The sequence below is a fragment of the Drosophila hydei genome, unplaced genomic scaffold (genome assembly GCF_003285905.1).
Source record: "Drosophila hydei strain 15085-1641.00,03,60 unplaced genomic scaffold, DhydRS2 tig00000060-arrow-pilon, whole genome shotgun sequence".
Taxonomy (NCBI): domain Eukaryota; kingdom Metazoa; phylum Arthropoda; class Insecta; order Diptera; family Drosophilidae; genus Drosophila; species Drosophila hydei.
Genome location: NW_022045656.1, coordinates 5866379 through 5879512, shown reverse-complemented (window position 1 = coordinate 5879512; position 13134 = coordinate 5866379). Strand labels below are relative to the sequence as shown.

Here is a 13134-nt window from a genome sequence, read left to right as displayed (position 1 = left end):
AAATACATATATGTATAACTAATCTACTTACCAGAGCTCATCATTTGGGGCTTGGTCGACGAGAGATTGTATCGAAACTCTATTAGCACAATTCTGTTCTGTAAATACACGAATGTTTGCACTCTGAATCAATGGATCTTTCTTATTTGTCGATTTGGAGAAGTTTTAGTGAACTTTAATACGTCAAGGCTTACTTGTAAACAAAAGACAATGTGATACATTACAAAATGTGGGTAGGTTGAGACTTTATATAAGTATCTAATATATAAATAGGGCTCAGATAAGATTAGTTTTCAGCTAAACATTTTTAACTACTTCACAATCTAAACACAATTTAGATTAGCATTCGATGCATTTCTTATTTCAATTTTTAAAAATAAAAAAATATATTCAAAGCAATATTTTGAGAGTATTGCAAAGGCGTTAGTAATAAGTTAGATAACAAAACTCTCAATTTGCAATTGCATCATTTTTAAGCATATTCTTAATATTGTAATTCCATAGTCAAGCGCACGATCATGTTGCTTCATTCATAACGTATTTGCATATGATAAGTATTTGAATGGAACTCACGTAGTCGTGTTTTAGCGCTCGCGTTGTGTAACATTCGAGTACTTGAATAAATATTATTGTTTTAGCATAACAGCATTGCAATACATGCAGTACTGATAAGCCAAAGGGAGAGAGAGAGAGAAATAATGTTAGATAAAATTCCAAAATCATGAAAAACTGCAATGGGAGAGTGTAATCTAAGAGCTGTAAGCAAAGCTGATGAGCGGGAGACAGAGAGAGTGAGAGTGAGAGTGAGGGTGCAAGGCGGGCGAGTGAGTTAACGAAAGCGCAGAGAGCGTATTCTAACTACTATAGACATAGCAGATAAATGTGTGCGAAAGAGAGGGAAGTGAGAGCGCATGGCAGGAGGTTGACTTAACGATAGCGCACGATCGCTGTTCGTGTCTTGCCTGCCATTGACGTCGGCATCAGCATTGGCGTCGACGTCGGCGTCGGCGTCGATGTTGGCGTTGGCGTTGGCATCACAAGTACTCTCAGACTCGACTTGCGCTAGCAATGCGAAATTTAAAATCAGTTGCTCGGCAGGTCTCCAAACCAAAGCTACGTTGCATTCCAATTAAGCGGTAAGATTTATATTGCTGTCAAATCAGTGTCTGTGCTATTAATTAATAAGTACGAAAAAAGCAGCTGTTAACTAGGTAAGTGAATATACAGCTATAATTTCAATAAAAACGACTTGTGTCGCTTTGACTGACAATAAATGCGGAAAATTCAATAAGTTATGGCTCACAAGCAGAACATGCTAAAAACTATAGTAACATTGTACTCAATTGAACAATTAGCAAAAACCTGTTTGCGCACAACTGCATACGGAGTTTAAATGATACCTTAATATTTTTGCGTTCAATGGTCCCGCGCCCTTGTATATGAGTTACAGTAACCTGTTATACACGCACACACACAGACGCCTATGGATATTTGTTTGTATCGCCCAAAAGCAGAATCGAAAAGAACAAGCAACAAGTTAAGCAGAGCTGCAATCGATACGTTGCTTTGCTTCTGTTTTGCTTTAGCCGAATTCGAAGTCAAATTCGAACAATTTCGTTTCTCTGTTTTACTTTAGTCAAACTCGAAAATATTTCGTTAAACGACGCTTTAAATTTAATATGCAGCTAAAAAAACAATTGATGTTGCCATCTGAGCAACAACAAGTTCGCATCGCACTTGAGCTCAGCTAAAACTGTCATTTAACTATCAACATCTAATTGTATGCTAATTAAAGTCTCTCTATAAAGCATATCTATTGTAGTTATCTATATGGGAACAGAGATTTCGTTTGTTAATTAGCATCTAAAATTCAGGGCCATTTCAAATTGTTATGAACAAGCAAAAGTTTTTATTTCATATATATTTATATCTTTCATAGATAGTTCAAAAAATGTTTTTTTTTTTTTTTAATATAAATCAAATTATATTAATAGCAAATCTAAATAAAATTCAATGCATCTCTTATAAATCCTGAATCTCTTTAGTATAAAATAATATTTGTTTAATTTGAAAAATGTGTAAAAATTTTGTAAGAACATTTTGTTTATATATACTTTTTCCATTCCTTTAAAAAGACTTCAGTTAGTATTAGAATATTTCATTTGATTAACTTACGAGCGATAAATATGTGTAGTATTTCCCATAGATTAGAAACAGCGCAAGTTAAATTGCAAATCATTTAGATTTGAGTAGCTACAGTAATCATTGCCTACTGACACTTTCCATTCATTCACCAAACGCATGGAGCTCATTATTCTTTCATCAATCAATCAACCTGGACATAAGCATATATTTATAAGTCCCGCCCGCCCTAATAATAGCTCTACGAATACGACAAATCGTTGGCAATTGTAGGCAATGCTATTCAGAGTGAAATTAAGTAAAACTGAGAACTAGGCATTTAGTGCACCCGAACAGCTAGACCGAACAGCAACAACTAAGCCTAAGACATATCTTATCCGTGCGAATATCGATTTGCGTGCCGACGGCCAGACTCAGGTATACGACGCCATAACTTCTTGACATGATCGTCAAAATTTACATTTAACAAAGATAAGCGCTACATAACGGAAGCCGAAATAGTTACTGTAATCGGGAGTGCGCAGCTAACAGATACCCTAACTGTACATAAGACTTATTCTTAAGTGTCTGTGGTATATTGTGAGCTTATATATAATTAATGTATATAACAGAACTGACATATTTTTTTATAATTTGGAGAAAAAACTATAAATTACAAACAAAATATAAAAATATAAAAAATATATTTTCTGGAATAAACTATAAATTACATATAATAAACTTTGATTTATGACATTAAAAATTGACATAAAAAATAATTCATTTTTTTATCAAATTGATTTATAGCATAGATCATGTTTCGTAGTAAAGGTAATCATAAGGCCAAGTAAGCCTCTGGGACCTCATAGTTCTGCCTATTCTGCCGGCTTTCAGTGAATACTTAAACAGACAAGAATACACCTAAATACATATTCCTATTCTCTAGCCGTACATGCCAACCAATATACTCTTGTTACAAACTGAACGAGCATAAGCACTCGAAAGTGCCATGCTCAAATATTTCTAGCCATAAACCACGCACATTCTACAGATATATTTTGAGTTGTTCCAATTTATAATGCGCACTCATAAATCCATTGAGAAGTGCGTACAAAAAAGAGATTGTTGCTTGTTGATTGTTGCTCGTTGCTCGTTGATTTGGCCTTGGCTCAAGCGACGCGTTGACTTGTTGGCCATCCGCACTTAACCCTGTGAAAAGGCTGTTTTCATTTGCCATTTGCCTGCGCATGGAATGCATGTATCACATGTGACTACATCTATATGGCATATGCAAAAGTGTGAGCTGGTATATAGAAATATATATCATATATATATATATGCATGACCCACAAATCGTAACGCAAACTGAGGTTAGGCGCTTCAATTCCGTACACACAAAAAATTAAATAAGTTCAAATTATTTGCACGAGCTGAGCGAACAGCTGATTGGCTTTAACAGAGATGCGCTAACTTAATATATATAAAAATATAAAAATATATATGTTGTAAAATTTAAATAAAAAATTAAATTTAGTATATACATTTTATATATTTTGTTTTATTATATTTTTTCAATATCAAAAACAAAATTTTATTTTTATACAATTAAAAAAAATTTTAACTTTTTTTCGAGCTATCTTTTGGCTGCTAATCAGATTGCTTTGACACAGAGCAATCATTTCAGAAATTCCAATTCAGATAAATCTTATCTATTGCATTTTAACTTTAATTAATTTACGCGTTTTTTTTTCTTCTCATTACGTTTATCTATAAAAAAAAAACAACAACTTTCGTGAAGTCCGTTAAAAAAATTGGAATTTATTGTTTTTTTTTTAATTTGTTGTTTTTATTTTTTAATTTAATCTATAAATTATACTTTCCGTTGCTTTTTTATCAACTATTTCTACTTTGAACATTTTTAAAAATTTAATTTAAATATTTCTTTGACAATTCTTTAAGAGTTCTTTAACAGCTTTAATTTAGTTGGATCAAACTCTGTATTTGATGAGTTTGATACAACTAAAAACTTTCCATTATATCTTATTTGCTATAAGAAATCAAATTTGATCTATAATTTTGCACTGAAAAATGTAACTTAAATTATTTATAAAGAATATTACTTAATTTATAGATAGATATTATATGTTCTATAATATTATTTATAATTATTTATTAATTTATTAAAAGAGAACTCAATATATATTTATATATATTTATATATATATATATATAATATTTATAAATAAAAACTATTATTAAAGTCTAAACTGATTTCAGTTACAACAGAAATCTTTTCTCGACACATATTAGCAAATAAATTCGAAACATTCCACTCGGTGCTGCTTTACATAGATCATCTCTGTTGCTAGTAAGCCCCAGCAATAAGCCGGATAATTTTGTGAGCTCGTGTATGACAGTAATCAAAGTGCGCTCGTCTCTCAATTGGATAAAAGCGAGCGATCAAAGTGTTGATTGAAGGTGAGAGAACAGTGAGAGGGAGGCAGGCAGGTATTCAGGCAGGCAGGCAGGCAGGCAGGTAGGCAGGGAGTAGCGCGGACATAGATCAAGGTAGCGCAATCGGACGACTCTCTGACGCAACATAAAATTAAAAATTAAAAATTAAAAATCGCAATCGCGATCAGTCGTTCGACCTGTAAAGACGTGAATTCGAACAGCCTTCGCTTAAGCTCTACTGCTGCAGAGTTCTAAAAATAGAACTTTGCGGTGCATTCTTCAACGCAACAGCAACAAAAACCGCACACGCAGCGTTTTCTTATCGCTTGCTTCCGCGTAACTCAATTGCTTTAATTGCAATTTACGAAATTTCGTCGCTTGGCGCGAGTGCGCCTGCACTCAAAAGCACAATCCGCGATGACATCTAATGTCAATAACCTCGCTACAGCTGTAAAGGTAAATGCAGAAATGCAAGCCCAGCTTAACGTTGTGATGGCAAATAGGCAAGCCTCCATCATGCCAATAAACTCAAAAATAGATATCGCCTCCGTGCAAGGCATCACTAACAACAAAAACACGAAACGTAAACAGCCAAATTCACCAAAAACCATCAAGAAAAGGCTCATCTTCGACGAACCAAGCACCAGCAATGCAGCATTAATATCAGAAAATCGATTTTCACTGCTCGTAGAAGAAGATGAAGACTACAGCGAATCACCTGTAGCTCCAGAAGCCCCAGTATTGACCGACCAGCAAACTACACCGAAACCTCGTCCGCCCCCCATATGGTGTCCAAACATCAAGTCTGTGGCCCTACTTCAACAGATAATAGATAAAGTAATTGATGCTAAATCATACGTAATTAAGCCAAAGAAGAATAACATAGGTGTATTAACCCAATGCAGTGAGGACTATCGCAGAGTTATAGACCACTTTACTAAGCTGGAATTGGAGTTCCACTGCTACCAGCTTAAGGAGGACAAACCATATAGAGTCGTGTTCAAAGGGCTTCACTCCAGCACTGATACAACACTAATTAAAAAGGAATTGGAAACCAAAGGCCACACAATTACAAATGTGCACAACCCACTGAGCCGTATGGACAAAACACCGCTAAATATATTTTTTGTTGACGTGGCTCAGGCCCCCAACAACAAAGAAATTTTGGACATTCGAGTTGTCTGCAGGCAACGCTGCACAGTGGAACTGCCAAGAAGATACAACGACCTGACACAATGCCATCGCTGTCAAGAATTTGGACACACACAACGCTACTGCCACAAAGCTCCCAGATGTGTGCGTTGCGCCGGGAAACACGCATCCAAAGACTGCACCCGCGAAAAGGACCAGGCACCAACTTGTGTGCACTGTGAGTTACAGCACCCAGCCAACTATAAGGGCTGCCAAGTATACAAGCGGTTGCGCAAATTGCAATCCCCAGCACAAAAAAGGAGTCCCACACAAACACCGTCTACGGGTCCGAGTACTGCTTCCGAAATTACAAGGCCCCGGAGCATTACCCAAGCCACGAGCTTTGCAACGCCTATTAGTGGTGTTTCTTACGCACAGGCCGCTAGAGGTGGACCGTCAAATAAGAATACCACAAGTGACACTTTGTTCACTGAAATGCTTCAGCAACAACAACGTCAGTTTGACGCAATTAATGCCGAGCTCAAAGCGATGCGAGAAGTACAATCCCAACAAGCAACCATGCTAAACAGTTTAATGGCCATCATAACCAAGCTTGCCTACAAATAATGGCTTTACGTGTGGGTATCTGGAACGCCAATGGCCTGAGAAACAAGACTCAGGAACTGGCTGCGTTTCTCTCACAAGAAAACATAGATATAATGTTAATAACAGAAACTCATGAGTGCCCCACTACACAAATTTTCGGATACGAACACTATCAGGCTCATGGTGAAGGAGCAAACTGCTTTGGTGGATCCTCAATCCTCATACGAGCAACAATACCGCATACACCTTTACTGCCAATTTGCAACGCAACAATGCAGGTCTCAGCCATCACCCTGCCTACGTCTATTGGAGCGATCGAAGTTGCGTCAATTTATCTTCCGCCAAACACTGGTCTGTGTGATCATCACATGGAACAGGTTCTAGGCCAAAGGTTGAATAAGACCCTCATCGGCGGCGACTGGAATGGATGGCACCCATTTTGGGGAAGCAATAGTGCGAATCGTCGCGGAGAAGTCATATTTGAGGCGATTCAAAACTTACAATTCAGCATATTGGCGACTGGAGCCCCCACCCGTTACCCAATTAATGGACACAGGCCCTCGGCAATCGACTTCGCTGTCTACAAAGGCATCTGTGACCGGCAATTGACCATTGAAGAATCCTTGGACCTATCCTCTGACCACCTGCCACTAATAGTCACAATCCACGCGCAGCCACAGCCCTTGCCCATTAGGAAACAACTACTGCCAGCAGGATCAGATTTAGGAGTCTTTAGGCGCGAGCTCCATTACTCTTTGCACATAGAAATGGAACTTAACACTCCTGAAGACGTGGACTACGCAGCAAACAAACTGCAGGAAGAAATAGTCAAAGCTGCGCACCAAGCCGCCCCACCATCTTGCCAAACAAGACAACAGTCTCCGTACAACATCCCCCTCACCTTGGAGGCCCAACACCTACTAATACACAAAAGATGGGCCAGGAGACGCTGGTTAAGATTACGCACGCCTGATGCCAAATCCATGTACAACGAAGCCACGAGGCATCTTAAAGCTGCTCTCGCCCTGCTTCAAAAGAGGTGTATCAGCGATGCGCTGGTACGAGCTGAATCGCCCACTGACGCAGAGTTTCAATTATGGAAATTTACAAGAAAGCTCAAACGGCAGCCAATACGACGTCATCCCATTCGGAGCATTTCTGGTTCCTGGCACATTGGAGACGAAGCTCAAGCTGAGGCTTTTGCAAACCACCTTCAAGACCAATTCACGCCGGTGATTACCGCAGAGGCCTCAGAAATCGAAGCAACAGAAGACATCGTTCTCTCGCCCCTCCCAGCTGAAGACCAGATAACTGGATGTACAAAAGAAGAGGTTCTTGAACACATCAGAAGAGTGAAGGCAAAAAAATCCCCTGGATATGATCTAATAAACGGCAGAGTCCTTAGAGCACTGCCTGACTCCACCATAGACTACATAACTATGGTGTACAACGCCATGCTCCGCATCCGGCACTTTCCAGCCTGCTGGAAGCGCGCCGTGATTGTGATGATTCCTAAGCCTGGCAAACCCGTGGGAGAAATTGAGTCGTACAGACCAATTAGCCTGTTGCCAGTACTCTCCAAAATATTCGAAAGAATATTTCTGGAACGAGTACTGACACATCTGGGACGCCAGGAGGCCATTCCAAACCATCAGTTTGGCTTCAGGAGACAGCATGGAACACCGGAACAGGTTCACAGAGTTGTGCACCATATCCTTGGAGCCTTTGAAGAAAAGATGTACTGCTCTGCCGTCTTTTTAGACATCAAACAGGCGTTTGATCGAGTTTGGCACCTGGGACTGCTGCAGAAAGTGAGGACCACCCTTCCAGCCCCATTTTTCGCGTTGCTATCCTCATACCTTATTGGAAGAACCTTCCAAGTGTCAAGGGGGCAAACAGTATCCTTGACTAGACCAATTATGGCTGGAGTACCACAGGGTAGTGTTCTAGGCCCAACACTTTATACTTTATTCACAGGAGATATGCCAACTCCCGAGCCAAATATAGGAAGTACAGATGCAGTACTCATAGCGACCTATGCAGATGACACCGCCATCTTATCACGTCACGTATCTGCGCAAGAAGCTTCAGACTCACTACAAAAATATCTGGACTCTTTCGGACGCTGGGCAAAACGGTGGTGTATCACCATTAATGCACAAAAGTCTGTACATACTACCTTCGCCACTAGAAGAGGAGATTGCCCAAGCGTTGCATTGGGGCCCACTATTCCCAAAGCCTCAAAAGTAAAGTACCTTGGTATCACTCTTGACAGAAGGCTGACTTTTAAAGCGCACATAAGTCAAGTAACCTCAAAATGCAAAAGCAAGCTAAAAACCCTCGACTGGATGCTGAGAGCTTCAAGCAAGTTGTCTTACAGCAGCAAGGCCGCCATCTACAAGGCAATAGTTGTCCCAACCTTCGTATATGGTATCTCTCTATGGGGCTCCTCGGCGAAGACTACAAGGAACAAAATTCAGACCCTGCAGAATAAAGCACTACGCAGATGGACTGGAGCCAGCTGGTTTGTAAGAAACTCAGTCTTACATAGGGATTTAGCAATTCCCACAGTTGCTGAACTCATTGGGCGACACAGTTCAAGATACGCGGACAGACTTGCAGCGCATCCTAACCATCTCGCAAGCAACCTGGCTATAAACAACAATAGGCGAAGACTGAAGAGATTGCATCCTCTAGACAATATTAGAACTAATTAAGATAGTAGCTACAAGTGCAGAATAATTGGCATATCTGCCCTCCCATTAGTTAAGGTTTAGAGCTAAATGCGCTATAGAGTCTAAGACAATAAGCTGCAACAAAATAAAGAAATAAAAACGAAAAAAAAAAAAAAAAAAAAAAAAAAAAAAAAAAAATTAAAATGAATTTGAATGTCTTTATGCTGCATTCTAAATCTAACAGCTTCTCACTTATGTTTTCCAGCTCAAGATGTTGCGCCTTCTCATCGTCACGTTGGCCGTGTGTGCCACGATCTGTGCCGCTGCACAAACTGTAAGTTTAGCTATAAATAGTAATATAAATAATAATAATAATATAAATTTTGGTTTGAAGCGCAACTCACCTATGGAGGCGATTGCACATTTGACTGGGCCACCGCAGTCGGACAACACGCAGGTGAAGGGAAATGTCACCTTCATTCAGAACGACTGCGGCCAGAGTGTGCATGTGCGCATCCAGCTGGAGAACGTCATGCAGGGCAAGCATGGCTTCCACATACACGAGAAGGGAGATCTGAGCAATGGCTGCACCAGCTTGGGCGGCCATTACAATCCCGACAAGGTGGACCATGGGGCGCCCCATCACGAGGTGCGTCACGTGGGCGATCTGGGCAACATTGAGGTGAACGCCAGCCGGATTATCGACATCACCTACACAGACTCTGTGATTAGCCTGAGCGGCAAGCGCACCATCATCGGACGCAGCGTTGTGCTGCACGAGCTGGAGGACGATCTCGGCCTGGGCAACCACACGGACTCCAAGAAGACGGGCAACGCTGGCGGCCGCATCGGTGCGTATATCAAAACATTGTTAACTAATCCCATATTAAATAATCACCGATTTTCTCTTTTCAGCTTGCGGTGTAATTGGCATTAAGTAAATATGTGAACAATGTTAAAGCTACAAATTCAATTGCTGTCTTTTTATATCAAACAAAAAACATAACTTTTCTCATTCGCGTTAGCTAATAAATAACTTTTCACAATGTGTGTGTCTCTTAACTGCTAACTGTAACTGTCCTATGCACGACTACTCATCACTGACCGTCCTTGTTCTCTCGTATATTTGTTATACAGGCTTTAGTGAGCGTCTAATCATCATATATATTTGTAATACTTTCGCAAATTTCTACTGAGCACTTATATATAACACTTTGATTTGACTGGCTCTCATTGGCTATCTCTATCAAAAGTTATATGTATGTGTGAATATGCGTGCGTTTGTATGCGTATACTTCTCAGCATATGTTTGTATGCGAGCGTGTCTCCGTATGTAAGTGTCCGCTCTATTCCAGTCTGTCATTAAGTAAGTAAAGCTAAAGAAACGCCATCATATCTGTTATACATTCATGCAGTGCTCAAGCAGTTATATGTTTACACACTGTGCCAGCGAGCGTCCATGCAATCCTTTATGTTGTACATTCAACTGTCACTCATTAATATTTGTTATACATTTACACTCTTCCAATTAGCTTGTGTGTATATAGCGCATTGAATGACTGGCTATTTTTGGCTATCTCTCTCTGCCTCTTTTAATAATTCTATGCACGTGTATATGATTGCGTGTGTGTAGCCTGTCGTTAAGTAAGGAACGTCCCAACAATTGTTATACATTTATGCAGTGCTAGGGAGTGACTTCCTCAAGCAGAACTGTTATATATTTATGAACTGTGCTAGTCAGCATGTAACTATTATACACTTATACATTTCTTTCATTCATATTTGTTATACATCTACACATATCCAAGAAATTTATATATGACTATCTCTCCCATCAATACTTCCGTGTTATATTTGTTTACTTGTAACTTGCTTTCCAGCGCCGTCATTAATATTATTGTAAGCCTAAATAAACGCTTATTGTCAGGTTGCCTGAGTGGTAGTTGGGAAACTAACATCATTAGGACGTATATTGCTTGCCATGCTATTCATTAGCCAACTAATTCGTCGAATTGTGTTTGTTTAACCACACTGAGTTCATCCACCCTCACACACACACACACACTCTCTCTGTGCCTGAATCAACTCCATTTTCCGCTGGGCCTGCTTTTGTTTTTGCAGCACGCTTGCACCATATGAACAGCTCCAACAGCCACCTGAACAGCTGCCCGAACACGCAGAATCCATTGAAGCATCAGCATTGCACAGCACTCGTCAACGCATCCACCACACAGCCAATCAGCCCACATTCTATGTGCCGCACGATCAGCCTCACGATCATGTTATCTATCCACTACTGCGTCATCCCTATCCATACGCCTATCCGTACTATCTATAAGTGTTACATGTTCTATGTTCTCCTGTTGCCACACTCGACAAGCTACCCTCGTTTCCTAATGCCATTAACTCTACTTGTAGGTCGGATGTGGACGAATGGCCCTGCCGCGGTGGCGGCGCAGATGCACTGCGTCAATCCATGTCCATTGTGAGCATCGTAGTTGCTCTGATCATTGCACGTGGACTGTGATCCAGTACTAAGCACTCTATAAACAACAATTAATCCATACTCACATCGTATGCCATGCACTGTACTTAAATATTATACAACAAATACTCCCCATTGCATAAACTTGTAAATTGCCTCAACGATTTCATCGATAATAAAATTAACAATTGTTATATATCCAATATCCCGAGTCTAGCAGCAACAGTCGTCGAGATTTCTACGATCTGATAGTGAAGTAACTCACAGTTGGATTTCTCGTTTCCCATAACTCAAATAGGCCAAACACGCAACATTAAAATCAAGCCAAAGCCAAAGCCAAAGCCAAGCCAAAGTCCTTCTAGGTGGAGCCCTGCCCCCGTCCTAATGATGACAGACTTTTGGCATAGCTCTAGGTGCCAACTTGAATTGCCAGAGTTCTTTAATTATTCGCACAGTCTGGCATTTATTTCATGAAAAGCATTTATAACTTTCGCCGTAATTCACATGGAAGCACGCAATTTATTTAGGCCTATGACGTCGAGCGGTCCCCATTTGCATGGGTCGATTCCTCAGTAATAAACCCATTTACGTTTGCCTAGCGAGATATTAGACCAAGACGCTCAGTTTATAGTAATTCCTAGAAGAACTAGATGACCTCAATGCCTGCATATACGAATGGGCTTTAAAGGACTCATATTATTTAGTTATAAACTCATTCAAAGTTAAGATTGTTTGTGAGACGTAGTTCCTAGTAGAATCAATCTCAATGTATGTTCTTATTTAAGAATTACTTTCACTTTTACCCAATCAAATTTTTAGAAAACAGAAGGTATAAGAAGGAAAACCTTGAGGGAACTGCCCTAGCTGAGCTTACATATTTAATATACAGCATAGTTATAAGGAAGTTATTCCTTGAAGTTCCTTTAATAAGTTCGATTAGATACGATGTTCTGAACCAGAGTCAACAACTGTTTTGCATGTGCCCAAGCTGCTGATCTTTTGCTTTAAGCATTTTCATTTATGTTCAAGTTAAATATTTAGCATTAAGTTAAATATTTATTTTCATATTTACTTATCCAGAAAGGCCTTTTACTCGAACTTTCTTATGGTCACTTATTTTCTTTTGACAATTTCTACTTAAGCTAACTTTAATCTTAATGTTAAATATTTATAATTTGTCATAAATATTTATTTTCATATACATTTTTCAAAAGAATCCAAATTTTCATAATTCTCATGTGCGAGCTGCTGTTTAGTTACTTTTAATATTTAACTTCAGGTTAAATATTTATCCTATTATATTTATCTTCATGTTAATTAAATTCCATAGCCAAAAAACTTAAATATTGTAACGTCTTGACACTTTTTTTAAATATTCATGTTAAAAATTTAACATGATGTTAAAAATGTTTTTAATTTTTAACATGCTGTTAAATATTTCATTTAATTTAACTCAACATAAAATTGTTTAGGTTAAACTGCAATTGAGTTCCCACGCATCTGTATTTATTTACGCTCGAGTTAAATATTTAACTTCATGTTAACTGAACTTTTCCCATAGCAAAATATAGTGAACGACCCGTGCGAATAGTCTTGGCTGTCAAGTAGTTGAACTTTAAAGGTAAATATGCTCACCTGGGTGTAAGTAACTGTTCAACTCGC

The 13134-nt window shown here is 39.1% G+C and overlaps 2 protein-coding genes across 2 annotated transcripts in view; one reads left to right on the top strand and one right to left on the bottom strand.

Moving 5' to 3' along the window:
• LOC111605395 (SET and MYND domain-containing protein 4) overlaps positions 1-609 on the bottom strand; it is a 36637-nt gene extending 36028 nt beyond the window's left edge. Inside the window, exons 1-2 of the mRNA XM_023323894.2 lie at positions 574-609; positions 32-98 (exon numbers count right to left, since the gene is read on the bottom strand). Of these exons, the coding sequence (XP_023179662.2) occupies positions 32-98; positions 574-607 (101 nt within the window). The 5' untranslated portion in view covers positions 608-609. The remainder of the gene's footprint in view (positions 1-31; positions 99-573) is intronic.
• A 491-nt stretch (positions 610-1100) lies between these two features.
• LOC111605409 (extracellular superoxide dismutase [Cu-Zn]) lies at positions 1101-11670 on the top strand. Its single transcript, XM_023323911.2, has 5 exons — positions 1101-1211; positions 9253-9321; positions 9382-9838; positions 9903-9924; positions 11406-11670. The coding sequence occupies exons 2-5, from the start codon at positions 9259-9261 to the stop codon at positions 11512-11514; spliced, it is 651 nt and encodes a 216-aa protein (XP_023179679.2). The 5' UTR covers positions 1101-1211; positions 9253-9258; the 3' UTR covers positions 11515-11670.
• The last annotated feature ends 1464 nt before the right edge of the window (positions 11671-13134 follow it).

Bases quoted from the DNA above. Each gene is read 5' to 3' on its own strand.
- LOC111605409 (XM_023323911.2), top strand. From the start codon at position 9,259: ATGTTGCGCCTTCTCATCGTCACGTTGGCCGTGTGTGCCACGATCTGT. The intron at 9,322-9,381 runs GTAAGTTTAGCT...TTTGGTTTGAAG, and splicing joins TCTGTGCCGCTGCACAAACT to CGCAACTCACCTATGGAGGC. The intron at 9,839-9,902 runs GTGCGTATATCA...TTCTCTTTTCAG, and splicing joins CAACGCTGGCGGCCGCATCG to CTTGCGGTGTAATTGGCATT.